This window comes from Ranitomeya variabilis, chromosome 3, assembly GCF_051348905.1.
Source record: "Ranitomeya variabilis isolate aRanVar5 chromosome 3, aRanVar5.hap1, whole genome shotgun sequence".
Classification (NCBI taxonomy): Eukaryota; Metazoa; Chordata; class Amphibia; order Anura; family Dendrobatidae; genus Ranitomeya; species Ranitomeya variabilis.
The window spans coordinates 165596138-165617047 of NC_135234.1; the positions used below are offsets into that span (position 1 = coordinate 165596138).

Consider the following 20910-nt stretch of genomic DNA (forward strand, 5'->3'; position numbering starts at 1 on the left):
CGCTCCAATCTGTCCTGAATGCTGCTGCCAGGATCATATTCCTCCTCGCCAACCGTTACACCGATGCCTCTACCTTGTGCCAGTCATTACACTGGCTACCCATCCAATCCAGAATCCAGTACAAAACTACTACCCTCATCCACAAAGCACTCCATGGCTCAGCACCACCCTACATCTCCTCTCTGGTCTCAGTCTACCAACCTACCCGTGCCCTCCGCTCTGCTAATGACCTCAGGTTAGCATCCTCAATAATCAGAACCTCCCACTCCCGTCTCCAAGACTTTACACGTGCGGCGCCGATTCTTTGGAATGCACTACCTAGGTTAATACAATTAATCCCCAATCCCCACAGTTTTAAGCGTGCACTAAAAACTCATTTGTTCAGATTGGCCTACCGCCTCAACGCATTAACCTAATTATCCCTGTGTGGCCTATTAATAAAAAACAACAACATAATCACGTTCCTCCATCATGTTCTCATACACTTTATGCAGTTAATAGCCTCTGTGTCTGTACTGTTACATACTTAGGCAGTTAACTGGTTCATGCAGCTTTATATGAACACCCGAGCCTTACACTATGGCTGGTCCAAATAACTAAAGCAATTGTTACCATCCACCTCTTGTGTCTCCCCTTTTCCTCATAGATTGTAAGCTTGCGAGCAGCAGGGCCCTCTTTCCTCCTGGTATCTGTTTTGAACTGTGATTTCTGTTATGCTGTAATGTCTGTTGTCTGTATAAGTCCCCTCTATAAGTTGTAAAGCGCTGCGGAATATGTTGGCGCTATATAAATAAAATTATTATTATTATTATTATTATGTTTAAATCAGTTCCTGGACATGCGCAGTCCAAAGTACGGAAGTGCAGCGAACGCATACGTACACAAATACATGCGTACTCATGTGTTCCCATAGGCAGTAATGTGTTTTTTAACGCACTTATCCACATGCCTGCGCATATTTGATGGAATTTTGCCGCCTCAAAATTGCAACATGGTATGTTAACCGCGCCCCACCTCACACTGCGAAAAGACGCATGCGTCGCATGAACCTGCATCCACAATGTAAAAGATATGAAATCAAAATACATGCGGATGTATGCGTCAGAAACGCTGGAGACACAACCGCAAATGTGAAACTGGCCTAAGGCTACGTGCCTGTGATCGGGTATGCTTTTTGGACGCTGAGTGCTATATTACAAGCACAGTGGATGTAATTTATAGAATCCCATGTCCACTGTTCTATTTAACGTTGTGTAAAGTCACCCGCGGTGCGGGTTTGCAAGCTGCAGCATGTCAATTTCTGTAGCGGAAACAGTCTCTGCTGCTTATTTTGACCAATAAAATCTCTTTACATGCGGTAAATCTGCGTCTACTATAAAACGAGTGCGGTAATTAAAAAGCATTTTAGTCACAGCTAAAATAGGCTGCTTCCAAAAGTTACTATTCCTGATTGTAGGCATGTAGCCTTAGAGAATTGCAAGTTGTGCAAAAAGTACTGAAACATTGAACAGTTGGACATGCCCATCACTGCATTCAAAGTTTAGAGTCGATCACATTAAAGGGAATCTCACCTCATTTTGGCCCTATAAAATGCTGCCACCACCTTCAGGGGCTTATCTACAGCATTCTGTAATGCTGTAGATAAGCCCCCAATGTATCCTGAAAAGATAAGAAAAACAAGTTAATTATACCCACCCAGGGGCGGTCCCGGTTCGGGTCCCATGGGTGTTGTGGTCCGGGTCCAGCTCCTCCCATCTTCATACGATGTCATTCTCCTTGCTTCTGTCGCGGCTCCGGTGCAGGCGTACTGATTTACCTTGTTGAGGGCAGCATAAAGTACTGCTGTAGCAATGCTGTAGATAAGCCCCTGATGGCGGTGGCCACGGCTTATAGGGCCAAAATGAGGTGACAGATTCCCTTTAAATTGAAAAAGATAGCGTGCATTTTAGGTTCATCCTGAAATTCTGCATTAAAGCCAAATATCCCTAACCTTTTGTGAGTTACTATGGTAACTTTGGAGTTCATTTTAACACCTTTTCATTGTTTATTTTTAAGTTTGATATTTATCACTTTTACCATACAATGCACAATGCCCCCCAAGGTGGTTTTGCACTTTAATGACCAGGACCATTTTTATAATTCTGACCACTGTCCCTTTATTATATAACTCTAGAATACTTCAAATGGATCCCACTGAAATTGTTTTTTTTTTTTTCGTGACATATTATACTTCAAGATAGTGGTGTAATTTCGATATGACTTGCATTTATTTGTGAAAAAATGTAAATCTGGTGAAAATTTACATTTTTTTTTTTTTTTAAATTTTCAAACTTTTAACCCCTTAATCCCATATGACGTACTATCCCGTCAAGGTGACCTGGGACTGAATTCCCAGTGACAGGATAGTACGTCATAGCCGATCGGCCGCGCTCACGGGGGGAGCGCGGCCGATCGCGGCCGGGTGTCAGCTGCCTATCGCAGCTGACATCCGGCACTATGTGCCAGGAGCGGTCACGGACCGCCCCCGGCACATTAACCCCCGGCACCCCCGGAGGTACAGGGAAGCATCGCGCAGGGAGGGGGCTCCCTGCGGGCTTCCCTGAGACGATCGGTACAAGGGAATGTACTCACCTTGTACCGAGCGTCTCCTCCCTGCAGGCCCCGGATCCAAAATGGCCGCGGGGCTGCATCCGGGTCCTGCAGGGAGTACTTCTGGGTCCGGAGCAGGCTGCAGATGAAAGCTGCAGCGATGTGAGTGAGATCGCCGATCTGATAGAGTGCTATGCAAACTATCAGATCGGCGATCTGTGATGTCCCCCCCCCTGGGACAAAGTAAAAAAGTAAAAAAAAAAATTTCCACGTGTAAAAAATAATAATAATAATAATAATAAAAAAAAATAATTCCTAAATAAAGAAGAAAAAAAAAATATTATTCCCATAAATACATTTCTTTATCTAAAAAAAAACAAAACAAAAAAACAATAAAAGTACACATATTTAGTATTGCCGCGTCCGTAACGACCCGACCTATAAAATTATCCCACTAGTTAACCCCTTCAGTGAACACCGTAAGGATAAAAAAAAAAAAACGAGCCAAAAAAACAACGCTTTATTATCATAACGCCGAACAAAAAGTGAAATAACACGCGATCAAAAAGACGGATATAAATAACCATGGTACCGCTGAAAACGTCATCTTGTCCCGCAAAAAACGAGCCGCCATATAGCATCATAACCAAAAAATAAAAAAGTTATAGTCCTCAGAATAAAGCGATGCCAAAATAATTATTTTTTCTACAAAATAGCTTTTATCGTATAAAAGCGCCAAAACCTAAAAAAATGATATAAATGAGATATCGCTGTAATCGTACTGACCCGACGAATAAAACTGCTTTATCAATTTTACCAAACGTGGAACGGTATAAACGCCTCCCCCAAAAGAAATTCATGAATAGCTGGTTTTTGGTCATTCTGCCTCACAAAAATCGGAATAAAAAGTGATCAAAAACTGTCACATGTCCGAAAATGTTAACAATAAAAATGTCAACTCGTCCCGCAAAAAACAAGACCTCACATGACTCTGTGGACCAAAATACGGAAAAATTATAGGTCTCAAAATGTGGAGACGCAAAAACTTTTTTGCTATTTAAAAGCGTCTTTTAATGTGTGACAGCTGCCAATCATAAAAATCCGATATAAAAAACGCTATAAAAGTAAATCAAACCCCCCTTCATCACCCCCTTAGTTAGGGAAAAATAATAAAATTTAAAAAATGTATTTATTTCCATTTTCCCGTTAGGGTTAGGGCTAGGGTTAGGGTCGGGGCTAGGGTTGGAGCTAAAGTTAGGGTTGGGGCTAAAGTTAGGGTTAGGGTTTGGATTACATTTACGGTTGGGATTAGGGTTGGGATTAGAATTAGGAGCTCGGAAGGGAAGGAGCGCCATTTGACGTTTCAATGCAAAATTGACTGGAATTGAGATGGGACGCCATGTTGCGTTTGGAGAGCCCATGATGTGCCTAAACATTGAAACCCCCCACAAGTGACACCATTTTGGAAAGTAGACCCCCTAAGGAACTTATCTAGATGTGTTTTGAGAGCTTTGAACCCCCAAGTGTTTCACTACAGTTTATAACGCAGAGCCGTGAAAATAAAAATTCCTCTTTTTTTTCACAGAAATGATTTTTTAGCCCCCAGCTTTGTATTTTTACAAGGGTAACATAATAAATTGGACCCCAAAAGTTGTTGTTCAATTTGTCCTGAGTATGCTGATACCCCATATGTGGGGGGGAACCACTGTTTGGGCGCATGACAGAGCTCGGAAGGGAAGGAGCGCCATTTGGAATGCAGACCTAAATGGAATGGTCTGCAGGCGTCACATTGCGTTTGCAGAGCCCCTGATGTACCTAAACAGTAGAAACCCACCACAAGTGACCCCATATTGGAAATTAGACCCCCCAAGGAACTTATCTAGATGTGTTGTGAAAACTTTGAACCCCCAAGTGTTTCACTACAGTTTACAACGCAGAGCCGTGAAAATAAAAAATCCTTTTTTTTCCCACAAAACTAATTTTTTAGCCCCCAGTTTTGTATTTTCCCAAGGGTAACAGGAGAAATTGGACCCCAAAAGATGTTGTCCAATTTGTCCTGAGTACGCCGATACCCCATATGTTGGGGTAAACCCCTGTTTGGGCACACGGGAGAGCTCTGAAGGGAAGGAGCACTGTTTTACTTTTTCAACGCATAATTGTCTGGAATTGAGATCGGATGCCATGTCCCGTTTGGAGAGCCCCTGATGTGCCTAAACAGTGGAAACCCCCCAATTATAACTGAAACCCTAATCCAAACAAACCCCTTACCCTAATCCCAACGGTAACCCTAACCACACCCCTTACCCTGACACACCCCTAACCCTAATCCCAACCCTATTCCCAACCGTAAATGTAATCCAAACCCTAACTCTAACTTTAGCCCCAACCCTAACTGTAGCCTTAACCCTAGCCCCAACCCTAACCCTAGCAATAACCCTAACCCTAGCAATAACCCCAGCCCTAACCCCAGCCCTAACCCCAGCCCTAACCCCAGCCCTAGCCCCAGCCCTAACCCCAGCCCTAGCCCCAGCCCTAACCCCAGCCCTAGCCCTAACCCTAATGGGAAAATGGAAATAAATACATTTTTTTTATTTTTCCCTAACTAAGGGGGTGATGAAGGGGGGTTTGATTTACTTTTATAGCGGGTTATTTAGCGGATTTTTATGATTGGCAGCCATCACACACTGAAAAACGCTTTTTATTGCAAAAAATATTTTTTGCGTTACCACATTTTGAGAGCTATAATTTTTCCATATTTGAGTCCACAGAGTCATGTGAGGTCTTGTTTTTTGCGGGACAAGTTGACGTTTTTATTGGTAACATGTTTGGGCACGGGAGAATTTTTGATCGCTTTTTATTCCGATTTTTGTGAGGCAGAATGATCAAAACCCAGCTATTCATGAATTTCTTTTGGGAGAGGCGTTTATACCGTTCCGCATTTGGTAAAATTGATAAAGCAGTTTCATTCTTCGGGTCAGTACGATTACAGCGATATCTCATTTCTATCATTTTTTTTATGTTTTGGCGCTTTTATACGATAAAAGCTATTTTATAGAAAAAATAATTATTTTGGTATCGCTTTATTCTCAGGACTATAACTTTATTTTTTTGCTGATGATGCTGTATGGCGGCTCGTTTTTTGCGGGACAAGATGACGTTTTCAGCGGTACCATGGTTATTTATATCTGTCTTTTTGATCGCGTGTTATTCCACTTTTTGTTCGGCGGTATGGTAATAAAGCGTTTTTTTGCCTCGTTTTTTTTTTTTTCTTACGGTGTTTTCTGAAGGGGTTAACTAGTGGGGCAGTTTTATAGGTTGGGTCGTTTTTTTCTTTATTTAGGAATTTATTTATTTTTTTTTTTTTACACATGTGGAAACATTTTTTTTTACTTTGTCCCACGAGGGGACATTACAGATCGGTGATCTGACAGTGTGCACAGCACTCTGTCAGATCGGCGATCTGCTGTGCAGGGCTGCAGGCTTACCAGTGCCTGCTCTGAGCAGGCACTCGGTAAGCCACCTCCCTCCCTGCAGGACCCGGATGCCGCGGCCATCTTGGATCCGGGACCTGCGGCGAGGAGGGAGGTAGGAGACCCTCGGAGCAACGCGATCACATCGCGTTGCTGCGGGGGTCTCAGGGAAGCCTGCAGGGAGCCCCCTCCCTGCGCGATGCTTCCCTATACCGCCGGTACACCGCGATCATGTTTGATCGCGGTGTGCCGGGGGGTTAATGTGCCGGGGGCGGTCCGTGACCGCTCCTGGCACATAGTGCCGGATGTCAGCTGCGATATGCAGCTGACACCCGGCCGCGATCGGCCGCGCTCCCCCCGTGAGCGCGGCCGATCGCGTATGACGTACTATCCCGTTGGTGGTCATACGGGCCCACCCCACCTCGACGGGATAGTACGTCAGATGTCAGAAAGGGGTTAAACATTCCAAAAATTCCTGTGAAACACCTGAAGGGTTAATAAACTTCTTGAATGTGGTTTTGAGCACCTTGAGGGGTGCAGTTTTTAGAATGGTGTCACACTTGGTTATTTTCTATCATATAGACCCCTCAAAATGACTTCAAATGAGATGTGGTCCCTAAAAAAAATGGTGTTGTAAAAATGAGAAATTGCTGGTCAACTTTTAACCCTTATAACTCCCTAACAAAAAAAAAATTTGGTTCCAAAATTGTGCTGATGTAAAGTAGACATGTGGGAAATGTTACTTATTAAGTATTTTGCGTGACGTATCTCTGTGATTTAAGGGCATAAAAATTCAAAGTTGGAAAATTGCAAAATTTTCAAAATTTTCGCCAAATTTCCATTTTTTTCACAAACGCAAGTCTTATTGAAGAAATTTTACCACTGTCATGACGTACAATATGTCATGAGAAAACAATGTCAGAATCATCAGGATACGTTGAAGCGTTCCAGAGTTATAACCTCATAAAGGGACAGTGGTCAGAATTGTAAAAATTGGCCCGGTCATTAACGTGCAAACCACCCTCAGGGCTTAAGGGGTTAATTCTTATGCCCTAAATCCGAGAGATGTCATACAAAATAGTTAACACAAAACATTTTCCACATGTCTACATCAGCACAATTTTTGAAACATATTTTTTTTTTTTATTAGGAAGTTATAAGAGTTAAAAGTTGACCAGCAATTTCTCATTTTCCAACAAAATTTACAAAACCTTTTTTTAAGGACCACCTCACATTTGAAGTGATTTTGAGGGGTCTGTTTGATAGAAAATGCCCAACAGCAACACCATTCTAAAAAAAAAAAAGTGTACCCCACAAGATGCTCAAAACCACATTCAAGAAATGTATTAACCCTTCAGGTGCTTCACAGGAATTTTTGGAATGTGAATTTTTCACAAAAAATTTACTTTAGGCCCATTTTTTTTTTTTTCAGAAGGGAAACCAGAGAAAATGGACACCAAAATTTGTTGTGCAATTTCTCCTGAGCATCTGCGTGGGAATTCACTGTTTGGATGCACGGCAGAGCTTGAAGGGAAGGAGCGCCATTTGACTTTTTGAATGCAAAATTTGCTGGAATCATTAGCGGATGCCATTTTCCATTTGGAGAGCCCCTGATGTGCCTAAACCATAAAAATCCCCCACAAGTGGCACCATTTTGGAAACTAAACCCCTCGGGGAACATCTAGATGTATAGTGAGCACATTAAACCCCCAGCTGCTTCACAGAAGTTTATCACGTTGAAAAAAAATAAATAAATAAATCATATTTTCTCCACAAACAGAGGGTAACAAGGAGAAATTGCACCATACAATTTGTTGTGCAGTTTCTCTTGAGTACGCCGATGCTCCATATATGGGGGAATACTACTTTTGAGGCACAGTGCAAAGCTCAGAAGGCAAGAAGCGCCATATTGGAGTTCAGATTTTGCTGAAATGGTTTGAGGGTGCCATATCACTTTGGCAGAGCCCCTGAGGTGCCAAAACAGAAACCCACCACATGTCAACTCATTTTTCAAACTACACTACCCGATGAATTCATCTAGGGGTACAGTGATCATATTGACACCACTTGTGCCTCACAGAATTTTATACAGTTGAGCAGTGAAGAAAGAATAAATTACATGTTTACCACTAAAATGTTTCTAGTCCCAAGTTTATAATTTTTCTAAGGGCTAATAAAATGTTTTTTGTTTTTTTTTCTTTTTTACAAAAAAAAGAATGACATTGACACCACTGGTGTGTCACAGAATTTTATACCACTGGGCATCGAAAAAAATAATTTAAATTTTTACCTCCAAAATTATATTTTAGCCCAAGATTTTACATTTTCACAGTGGGTTAAAATGACACCATAATGTTTCCCACAATTTCTACTGAACGTGGCAATACCCCATATGTGGCTGTACAGTACTGCTTAGCCATACAGAGATATTCAAGAAGGATGGAGCGCTGTTTGCCTCCTGAGGAGCTTACCTAAAAAATCTCCATAAAAAGCTTACCGCCGGTCACAGATTATCTGTTTTATTTCAAATAATGTGTGTTTTTATTTCTTTTTTTTTATTGGTTTAGTAATGAGGGTGTCTGGTTGACACCGTTTCATTGCTAAACATAGGGCTTGGTGTCTGCTGACACCAACCCCTAATCCTATTACCTCGTCTGCCATTTCTGGGGCAGATGAGTGCTGGTATTTGTTAGCCTGGGATGGGGAAAACCAGCATGAAAAAGGGGCTGAACAAGGAAATGACATCAGGAAACTTTTTTTTCTTTTTTCAAATATCTTCAGCTCCAAAAACATTCATTGCTGTACAAAAGCGCATGCAAAAATGCACCAAAAACGTGCATTTTTTTTCTTTGCATTTTGCTTTTCTTTTGCTGCCAACAAATTCCTAGAGATGGAGAAACATTGTAGAAATTTCTGCAATCAACATGTGAACATAGCCTTAAGGGCCCTGTCAATTTTCTGGTATCAAACTGCTAGAAAGGTCACAACATTTTTGTGCCGCTTGTAAGTTGCCAGGGAGGCTTATGACGCGCATGTATTGGAGCTAGAGAAGGTTAAAAGATTACGTATTCCAAAACCAATTTTATTTCAATGAAGGTGAAAAATTGGGGAATCTTTTAGCGTTGGTAGCAAACTCACACCGAGGATCCGCATATATTGCTGCGCTAAAGAATGGGGATGGGCAGGTGATATGTGAAACTCCACAAATTCTAAAGCAATTTAACCCCTTAGTGACTGGCCAAATTTTTTTTAAATCTGACCATTGTCACTTTATGTGGTAATAACTCTGGAACGGTTCAACAAATCCCAGTGTTTTTTCGTGGCACATTATAATTTAGGATAATGGTAAATTTAGGTCAATATGTTTTGTGTTTATTAGTAAAAAAAAAAAATCAGAAATTACACAAAAATGTTAACGAATTAGTAATTTTCAAACTTTGAAAGATTATCCTTTAATCAAGATAGTCATACCACACAAAAACATTAATAAATTACATTTCCCTCATGCCTACTTTACAACAGCACCATTCGTAAAATGTTATTTTATTTTGTTAGCATTTTAGGGAGTTTAAAAATGTAGCCGTATTTTTTCATTTTTTCAAGGAAATTTACAACATTTATCTTTTTAAGGACCTATCCAGGTTTGAAATGACTTTGAGTGTCCTATATATTGGAAAACCCCCAAAAGTTATACCATTTTAAAAACCGCACCCCCTGACATATTGAAAATTGCTGTCCGGTAATTTATTATCTCTTCAGGTGATTTTCAGGAATTGATGCAAAGTGACATGACAAGAATGAAAAAGTGTATTTTTACCACCTAAATGTCTGTAACTTCTGAACAGGTCACTGTAGCCGGGTCAGCGGTACCCGATTCTTGGGTATGTTTCTTGGGTATGTTTCTTGGCTGCTCAGGCTCAGCACTTTAGGGGATATCAGGGAGTTGGCGAAAGTCCCTTAAGCGCTCTCCCGCATTGGTTGGTAAATAGTCATTGTATGAGAGTAACAAATTCAAATCCTCTTTGAAAAAACCTCCCACATTATTAATGTGTAAACTATAGTTGAAGATACAGGAATTGCAGGAAATAGAGAGATGTTCGCAATTTATTTCAATGTAGGAATTTCCATGACTAGTAACATAGTTTTTAAGGTTGAAGGAAGACTTTAAAGGTACCTTCACACTAAGCGACTTTGCAGCGAGAACGACGACATCCGTGACGTTGCAGCGTCCTGGATAGCGATCTCGTTGTGTTTGACACGCAGCAGCTATCTGGATCCCGCTGTGATATCGCTGGTCGGAGCTAGAAGTCCAGAACTTTATTTCGTCACTGATCACCCGCTGTCATCGCTGGATCGGCGTGTGTGACGCCGATCCAGCGATGTGTTCACTTGTAACCAGGGTAAATATCGGGTTACTAAGCGCACGGCCGCGCTTAGTAACCCGATATTTACCCCGGTTACCATTGTAAAAGTAGCGCAGCGCGTAACCCTGTGGACGCCGGGGGACGTGACAGACATCAGAATGTGAGTATGTACTGTTTTTTTTTTTTTACTTTTACAATGGTAACCAGGGTAAATATCGGGTTACTAAGCGTGGCCCTGCACTTAGTAACCCGATGTTTACCCTGGTTACCCGGGTGCTGCAGGGGGACTTCGGCATCGTTGAAGACAGTTTCAACGATGCCGAAGTCGTTCCCCTGATCGTTGGTCACTGAAGAGAGCTGTCTGTGTGACAGCTCCCCAGCGACCACACAACGACTTACCAACGATCACGGCCAGGTCGTATCGCTTGTCGTGATCGTTGGTAAGTCGTTTAGTGTAACGGTACCTTAACATGTTGATCCAGAGAAAGGCAAACAAAACCCATGTGTCAAAGAGTTAAGCTCCACATTGGGGAAAAAAAAATTCCTTCCGGACTCCACATACGGCAATCAGACTAGTTCCCTGGATCGACGCCCTATGAATCTGAAAATTCTGGCTGATCCAATTGGAAACAAAAACATGTTCCTTTTAATAATCTATTTTATAGACAGATTATTGTTAAATAATGTGTTTGAATATACGCTGCTCAAAAAAAATAAAGGGAACACTAAAATACCACATCTTAGATATCACTGAATGAAATATTCTAGTTGCAGATCTTTAGTCATTACATAGTGGAATGTGTTAAGAACAATAAAACATAAAAATTATTAATGTAAGTCAAGATTAAAATCCCATGAAGGTCTGGATTTGGAATGATATTCAATATCACAGTGGAAAATCAATTTACAGGCTGATCCAACTTCAGTGGAAATGCCTCAAAACAAGGAAATGATGCTCAATAGTGTGTGGCCTCCATGTGCCTGTATGATTTCCCTTCAACACCTGGGCATGGTCTTGTTGAGATGGTGGATATTCTCCAGAGGGATCTCCTCCCAGATCTGGATTAAAGCATTAGTCAAGTCCTAGACAGTCTGGTGCAACAGACCTGGCTGGTGGATTGAACGAGATATGATGTCCAAGATGTACTCAATTGGATTCTGGGGATCAATCAAGCATCGATGCCTTCATCATGCAGAAATTACTGACACACTTCAGCCACATGAGGCCTAGCATTGTTATGCATCAGAAGGAATCCATGGCCCAGAGCACCTGCATATGGTCTCACAATCGGTCTGAGGATCTCATTCTGGTACCTCTGGCTAGCACGTAGAGAGCTTTGCAGCCCTCCAAAGAAATGCTTCAGCACATCATTACTGACCCAAACCGGTCATAGTGCAGGATGTTGCAGCTAGCAGATCATTCCCCACATTTCTTCATACTGTCACATTATTATTATTTATTTATATAGCATCATTAATTCCATGGTGCTGTACATGAGAAGGGGTTACATCAAAATACAAATATCACTTACTGTACAATAAACAAAACTAACAATGACAGACTGGTACAGAGGGAAGAGGACCCTGCCCTTGCGGGCTTACATTCTACAGGAATGTAATGTGCTGTTCCCGCAGTGTCGGCACTCGCTCTGCTGGGGCTCCCGTGCTGGCGCCGTTCCTGCAGTGTCGGCATTTGCTCTGCCGGGGCTCCCGTGCTGGCGCCTTTCCCGCAGTGTCGGCACTTGCTCTGCCAGGGCTCCCGTGCTGCCGCCGTTCCCTGTGTCGGCACTCGCTCTCCCGAGGCTCCCGTTCTGGCGCCGTTCCCTGTGTCGGCACTCGCTCTCCCGGGGCTCCTGTTCTGGTGCCGATCCGCAGTGTCGGCACTCGCTCTCCCAGGGCCCCCGTGCTGGCGCCATCCCCGCAGTGTGGGCACTCGCTCTCCCAGGGCTCCCGTGCTCGTGCCGCTCCCGCAGTGTCGGCACTCGCTCTTCCGGGGCTCCCATGCTGGCGCCGTTCCCGCAGTCTCGGCACTCGGGCTCACGTGCTGGTGCGGTTCCCGCAGTGTCGGCACTTGCTCTCCCGGTGCTCCCGTGCTGGCACCGTTCCCACAGTGTCGGCACTCGCTCTCCCGGGGCTCCTGTGCTGGCGCCGTTCCCGCAGTGTCGGCACTCGCTCTCCCGGGGCTCCCGCTCTGGCGCCGCTCCCGCAGTGTCGGCTCTCGCTTTCCCGGGGTTCCTGTGCTGGCGCCGCTCCCGCAGTGTCTGCACTCGCTCTTCCGGGGCTCCTGCGCTGACGCCGCTCCCGCAGTGTCGGCACTCGCTCTCCCGGGGCTCCCTGTACTGGCGCCGCTCCCGCAGTGTCGGCACTCGCTTTCCCAGCGTCCCGTGCTGGCGCCGTTCCCGCAGTGTCGGCACTCGCTCTCCCGAGGCTCCCGTTCTGACGCCGTTCCCGCAGTGTCGGCACTCGCTCTCCCGGGGCTCCCGTGCTGGCGCCGTACCGCAGTGTCGGCACTCGCTCTCCCGGGGCTCCCGTGCTGGTGCTGTTCCCGCAGTGTCGGCACTCGCTCTCCCGGGTCTCCCGTGCTGGCGCCGTTCCCGCAGTGTCGGCACTTGCTCTCCCGGGGCTCCTGTGCTGGCGCCGTTCCCACAGTGTCGGCACTTGCTCTTCCGGGTCTCCCGTGCTGGCGCCGTTCCCGCAGTGTCGGCACTCGCTCTCCCGGGGCTCCCGTTCTGACGCTGTTCCCGCAGTGTCGGCACTCGCTGTCCCGGGGCTCCCGTGCTGGCGCAGTTTCCGCAGTGTCCGTAGTGTCGGCACTTGCTCTCCCGGGTCTCCCGTGCTGGCGCCGTTCCCGCAGTGTCAGCACTTGCTCTCCCGGGGCTCCCGTGCTGGCGCCGTTCCCGCAGTGTCGGCACTCGCTCTCCCGGGGCTCCCGTGCTGGCGCCGTTCCCGCAGTGTTGGCACTCGCTCTCCCGGGGCTACCGTGATGCTGTTGTGACATGTGACCCAGGCACACAAACAGCACCAGGGTCACTGTCCCCGCCTTCTCGGCTTCCAGGCGCATGTGCTCAGTATGAACCTGCTCTCATCCTTGAAGAGCACAGGGTGCCAGTGTCAATTCTGTCAATCTTGGTGTTCTCTGGCAAATGCCAATTGCCCTGCATGGTGTTGGGCTACCCATTTGTGGATGTCAGGCCCTCATCGCACCCTCATGGAGTCTGTTTCTGACACATGAGTGTTAGTGGCGTGCTGAATAATAATAATCTTTATTTTTATATAGCGCTAACATATTCCGCAGCGCTTTACAGTTTGCACACATTATCATCACTGTCCCCGATGGGGCTCACAATCTAAATTCCCTATCAGTATGTGTTTGGAAGGTCATTTTGCAGGACTCTGGCACTATTCGCACAATGGAGGGAGGTAGCAGGCCTGCTGCTGGGTTGATATCCCTTCCCTAAAAAGGGAGATGGGTTTCTCAACTAGTTGTGGATAATGTCTGTCTTTCACACAATTGCAGGAGGAATTTGATCTAAGGCCAGGTTCACATTGCGTTAGCAGCCCGTTCAACACATGCGTTAACGGCTACTGTTAACGCAAGTGTCGATGTGTCATCGCGCTAGCGCAGATAGAGCTAGCAGATGCTCTATCTGCGCTAGCGGTGACGGACCCGGAAATGCTGCAGCCCGCGTCCCAGGGTCCATCACTCAATGACTGCACATCGCTATCGCATGCCCATTGTGGGCGATGCGTCCGACATTGGACTCAATGGTGGCGTTAACAGACTGCGTTACACCGCGTTATGCCGCGATGTAGCGTAGTTTTAACGGACGCCAGTAACGTAATGTGAACCCAGCCTTAGTCCAAAGGACTTTTACAAATATCTTCAGTTATGCCACACGTCTAACTGGAACAAAATACTGTTATGCAGTTAAGAAGTAAGTTAAGTGACTCAAATGGAGTATTTTCGTTGCTGTAGATCTTTATCATTAGTGCTAAGAAAATTAATTCATTGGAAAGGAACCCCCCAGCTGTCTTAGGGTATGTGTCCACGGGCCGGATTAGCTGCCACTTGAACGCTGTGTACAGCCTGGTGGTCGGTGCTCATAGCAAGTCGGCAATTCTGCTACATACAGACGATCTGATCATCGCCTGTATGTAGCAGAGCCGATCGTGTTATGGCAGCATCTAGTTTCCCATAAAGACTATTGAAGCATGCCAGAAGTTAAAAAAATAAATAAATAAAATGTTTTTAACCCCCGGGGCTTTTTTTGGCTTTTCGTTTTCCACTTCCCTCCTTCACAGAGCCATAACTTTTTTTATTTTTCCGTCAATATGGCCATGTGAGGGCTTATTTTTTGTGGGACGAGTTGTACTTTTGAACGACACCATTGGTTTTCTTATATACATCTTGTAGATATGGCCCCATCCTGGTCCTCATCTGGTAGTAACGTCCCCATCCTGGTCCCATTCTTGTCGTTATGTGCCCCATCCAGGTCCCCCCATATTGCAGGCAGGTCCCCCATCCAGGTCCCCCCCATATATTGCATAGAGGTCCCCCCCCCCATTTTCACATAGACATAACAGAGAAGAAAAAAAAGATTCTTCTCCCCTGTCCTCCGTTCCCTCGGCGTCCTTTCTGATCCTGTGGTCCGCAGGCACATAGACCCCTTGATGATCGCAGCCCGGTCCAGGAGCCGCCGACATCCGTGCTGTAGTGCAGTGTATTGCCGCGCAGAGACCGGCTCTCGGCACAGCAATACTAGTGTCAGCCGCCAGCCTATCAGAGGCAAGCAGCTGACATCTGCGTCCCGGCGCAGTGGCATATGATGTCACTGCAATCGTTATGGGGTCTATGTGCCTGCGGGCCGCATGAAGGAGCCGGAGAGGCCGCGTGTTTGAGACCCCTGGTCTATTCAGTAGGACTATCAGCTGTGTATCCACCAGACTTCTGCACAACACAACTGATTGTTCCCAACACCATTTATAAGGCAAGAAATCCCACTTATTAAACCTGACAGGGCACACATGTAATGTGAAAACCATTCCCGGTGACTACCTCTTGAAGCTCATCAAGAGAATGCCAAGAGTGTGCAAAGCAGTCATCAAAGCAAAAGGTGGCTAATTTGAAGAACCTAGAATATAAGACATAATTTCAGTTGTTTCACACTTTTTTGTTAAGTATATAATTCCACTTGTGTTAATTCATAGTTTTGATGCCTTCAGTGTGAATGTACAATTTTCATAGTCATGAAAATACAGAAAAATCTTTAAATGAGAAGGTGTGTCCAAGATTTTGGTCTGTACTTTATATCTATCCACATATCTATCTATAGATATATCTATGGATAGATGTAGATAGATATATGGATAGTTAGATATATGGATAGATATAGATATATCTATCCATATATACTGTATATCTACATCTATCCATAGATATATCTATAGATATATGGATATATCTATCTATCTATCTATCTATCTATATCTATCTATCTATCTATCTATCTATCTATCTATCTATCTATCTCTTCCATCTATCTGTCGATAGATAGAAGGAATGAGATAGATTATAGAATAGATAGAAGGAATGAGATAGATAGATGATAGATCTATACATAGATCAAAAGATATTATCTATCTATAGATCTATCTGTCATCTATCTAGCTATTTCCCTCTATCTATTATCTATCTATCTGTGTACTGGAGTGTGGGTTGGACAAGAAATGACATTACAAATCTTTTTCTTTTGTTCAGTAATACATCTTTATTTCGCTTTCAAAAACACATACAAAAACGCATAAAAATGCATGAAAAACACACCTGCGTTTTCTGCCAAGAAATGCAGAGTCAGTGCAGAAAAATCCGCAGGCAATTCTGCAACATGTGCACATACCCTTACCAGTGCACGCTCGCTCATCACTAGGGTGGATCAGTAAAACTCTTTGGGTCCATGTGCTGTCTGAGAAAAAAACACCCACCATGTTTCTCCGAAAATAAGTCGGGGTCTCATAGTTTTATTTGCTTCACAAGAGCAAGTGCGCTAGGGCTTATTTTCAGGAGATGTTGTTTTTTTTCGTGTTTTTTTTCCCATGAGCAACAATTCACTTTTATTCTTGAACAAAAATTTTTTATTCACATATAATCATGTCACTACATTCTGGAACATCAACAATCACCAGAAACACTGAATTCCATCACAAAGTTCTTCAAATCTTATTTTCCATCTACAACAATAGACTCTTTACAAAGGCTAATGAAGAATGATGGGGTTAGAACAGAAAGATATATCTTTGTACTGTTAGCAAGTGGATAGAAAAATAATTAAGATTTGAGAGTCCTTGGTTGTTGATGCCTTTTAATGGCTAACTGAAAAGATGGTAACAAATTGCAAGCTTTGAAGACTACTCAGGACTCTTCATCAGGCATAGATTAATACAAAATCTGAACAATCACATTTATACGCAATGGGACACAGAAATAATGCAAAAGATAAAACGAGTGACATGAAGCAGAACTATCATTATGGGTGTGGGATAAACAGTTGTAGCCGTAAATATTGGAACAGTTCATATAGATAATTATTATATTATTATTATAAGGAGTGTGAAAGTTTTATTGTCCTGTGATTGAGGTCTGGTTGGGCTGTGAAGCCCCCACAAGGTATGAGGAGAGCACATTCCTTATTTGATATAGAAAAATGCAAATTATCTCTTCAGAGAGGAAGAGGACTTGAACTCTAGCACCGTGTATAGGAAGTAGCAATTTACTTTTAGGATTGCTACTTCCTATAGGTGGCACTAGAGTTCTAGTCTTCTTCCTCTCTGAAGTGACAATTTGCATATTTCCCAGAGGAACATTGCGGATTTAAGTCTCATCTCGGCATGCTTAACATGTCACTCTCCGCAAGGAGAAACGTTACCCCTTGGATTTTGATGTAGAGAGACATAAATCCATGTGACACATTGATTCCTGAACTAAGTGTGTCAAAGGTTATCGTAAGTTTATACTCAGACTCTTCTCTTGCTGAGACTTGAAGTTACCTGCTAATACTAGTATTTTTTTGTCCAAGGGGCTGTTATCAGGGATACAAAAATATTTGGCTGCAGGTAGATCTATTATTTTTTTTCTTTTAATTGTGTGACAATGAGAATTTATCCTTGCCCTGTCTCCCCTACTTACAGACCCCCATCTGGTCATTTTGTACATATAATTAAGTACACTACATTAGATGTGATGCATTTGAAAGTACCTGAGATCTTGTAGTCTTGATATGAGTTTGGGATCTTTTAGCTTGTCCGTGGTCGTCATAAATGGACTGGTTTTACATTGTAAAACTTGTAGCTGTTTGAGAGGACAGGGAGCTTCTGACAATGGTAAGTCTTAAATTTTGGGGTTGCCTAAAACATAGAAGTGGGGTCTTGAAATGTGAATAGTAATCCGGCATCTTTTTGTAGTAAAGGTTATTTCCGTGCAGCTCTCCTTGGCACCTATAAATTTGGATTGTAGGTGACTACTAGCGGCACCCAGTTGCTTTGTTCTATAGTTTTGTAATGTAGAAGATAATTCCTTGCTATTCTGGTGGCTCTTGTAATCTGGCTTTTGAATTATTCTTGGATGGTAGCTCTGATTCAAAAGGTTCTTTCTGAGGCGACCAAGGTGTTTGCCGCTATCCATGGGGTTGGAACATATCAAATTGTACCTGATGACTTGACTGTAGACATTAGAGTTTGTATTTTGTATGAAAACTGTCCCATTTAAGGTACCGTATATACTGGAGTATAAGCCGAGATTTTCAGCCCATTTTTTTGGGCTGAAAGTCCCCCTCTCGGCTTATACTCGAGTCATACCCAGGGGTCGGCAGGGGAGGGGGAGCTGGGGCTGTCTAATTATACTCACCTGCTCCTGGCGCGGTCCCTGCAGGTCCCTGGCTCCCCGGCTTCTTCCTGTACTGAGCGGTCACATGGTACAGCTCATTACAGTAATGAATATGCGGCTCCACCTCCCATAGAGGTGGAGCCGCATATTCATTACTGTAATGAGCGGTAACGGTGACCGCTCAGTACAGGAAGAAGCTGCGGCGCCTGGGAAGCAGGGACTGAACAGCGCCAGGAGCAGGTGAGTATAATGGGGAAGGGAGAGCGCTGCGCGATATTAACCTGCTCCACATTCCGGGCGCTGCTCCGTCTTCCGCGTCTTCTGCAGTGACGCTCAGGTCAGAGGGCGCGGTGACGTGGTTAGTGCGCGTCCTCTGCCTGAACGTCAGTGCAGAAGACGCTGAAGATGGAGCGGCGCCGGAACGAAGTCAGGTGAATATTGAAAGTTCCGGGGGCCTGAGCGACGGAGAGGTGAGTATGTGATTTTTTTTTTTTTTTTTATAGTAGCAACAGCAAATGGGGCAAGTGTCTTTATGGAGCATCTTATGGGGCCATAACGTTTGTGCAGCACTATATGTGGCAAGTGTCTGTATGGGGCCATAATAAACGTTTGTGCAGCACTATATGGGGCAAGTGTCTGTATGGAGCATTTTATTGGGCCATAATCATTTGTGCAGCATTATATTGGGCAAATGTGTCTATGGAGCATCTTATTGGGCCATAATCATTTGTGCAGCATTATATTGGGCAAATGTGTCTATGGAGCATCTTATTGGGCCATTATTAACCTTTATGCAGGATAATATGGTGCATATTTCAATATGGGGCATATTTTAATATGGAGCATCTTATGGGGCCATCATGAACTGTATGGGGCTCCTAATTCAATATGGATATTCAAAAACACAACCTACTGATGTCTCAAATAATTTTACTTTTCTTGGTACCGTATTTTCTGGTGTATAAGACGACTGGGCGTATAAGACGACCCCCAACTTTTCCATATAAAATATGGAATTTGGGATATGCCCGCTGTATAAGACGGGGGTCATCTTATACGCCCAGTCTTCTTATACGGCGTGTGGCTCCCAGGGTCTGAAGGAGAGGAGAGGGGTGAGTATATACATATTTTTTATTTTTATTCTTTATTTTTTACATGAATATGGATCCCAGGGCCTGAAGGAGAGTTTCCTCTCCTTCAGACCCTGGGAACATCCAGGATTGCTCCCTGCACATGCCGTACCTGGCGTATAAGACGACCCCCGACTTTTGGGACAATTTTTAGGGGTTAAAAAGTCGTCTTATACGCCGGAAAATACGGTATCTATTTTTACTTTTGACATTTACCGGCAGCTGCTGCATTTCCCACACTAGGCTTATAGTCGTTTTCCCAGTTTTTTGTGGCAAAATTAGGGGGGGTCGGCTTATACTCGGGTCGGCTTATTCTCGAGTATATACGGTATGTTGGGCGGTCGATTGTTTCCTGATGAAGGGATGTCAACATTTCATTGGTCTGTAGCTTAATGATGGTGTCCTACGTTGATGGTGGGATGAAATTGATTAAACTGTTCATGGAACGTCTTTAGGCTATGTGCACACGTTCAGGATTTCTTGCAGAAATTTCCTGAGAAAAAACAGAAATTTTCTGCAAAAAATCTGCAAGAAATCTGCATTTGTTGTTTACGCGGTTTTTGCGCGTTTTTGGTGCGTTTTTTTTTGTGGATTTTTCCGGACATTTCCCAATGCATTATATAGTGGGAAATCCGCAAAATGAATGAACATGCTGCGTTATTTACCGCAATGCGTTTTTTTCGTGGAAAAAAACGCATCATGTGCACAAAAATTGCGAAATTCTTTCTAAATGATGGGATGCATAATGTATGCTCTATTTTTTTTTGCGCTTTTATAGCGTTTTTATAGTGAAAAAAAAGCGAAAAAACCGCGAAAAATCATCAACGTGTGCACACAGCCTTAGGTGTTGCTCAGACTCCGTCTAGATGATTAAAATATCGTCAGTGTAACAGTAGTAGGCCAGAGGCCTGATGGGACATAAGGACAAAGTCGCTTTCAAGCTTGGCCATGCAAACTGGGGAGCCATTTTACTTCCCATTGCTGTACCAGTCTCCTGTAGATAGCAGATACATCTTATTATTAAATTCAAAGTAATTGTGGAAGAGGATGAAACTTCTGTAAGTTTCACCACAGAATCGGCATCAGTCCCTGTATTTTCCATGAAGACTTTGCAATCATTTAATCCATCCTTGTGTAGGATATTGGAATACAAAGATTGCACATCCATGGTGGCCAGGATGGTTCCTTCTGGTAAAGGACTTATTGCTGATAGTTTATTCAATAGGTCAGTTGTGTCCTGAAGGCAGCTGGGTGTATCCTCTACCCATCCAGAATCCTGCTCTGTATGGGTGCCCACACATGAAATAATTGGTCTTCCTGAATTTCCAGATTTGTGCATCGTCATCGCCTCTTATGGATTTGTCAGGAAGAAAACATGAACTTGATTAGTTCCTTGTAATAAACCTGTGTAGGGTCAAACTCCAATTTTTTTTTAAATTAGTGTCTGTCCTCAGTGGTCAGTTTGCTTCTTTAATGTA

The 20910-nt window shown here is 43.8% G+C and overlaps 2 protein-coding genes across 4 annotated transcripts in view; one reads left to right on the plus strand and one right to left on the minus strand.

Annotated features, from left to right (window-relative positions):
• LOC143817240 (uncharacterized) overlaps positions 1-20600 on the minus strand; it is a 28973-nt gene extending 8373 nt beyond the window's left edge. Inside the window, exon 1 of the mRNA XM_077298471.1 lies at positions 20420-20600. Coding sequence (XP_077154586.1) covers positions 20420-20600 — 181 coding nt within the window. The remainder of the gene's footprint in view (positions 1-20419) is intronic.
• KDM6A (lysine demethylase 6A) overlaps positions 1-20910 on the plus strand; it is a 223882-nt gene that overhangs the window by 67901 nt on the left and 135071 nt on the right. The gene's annotated exons all lie outside the window — the stretch shown is intronic.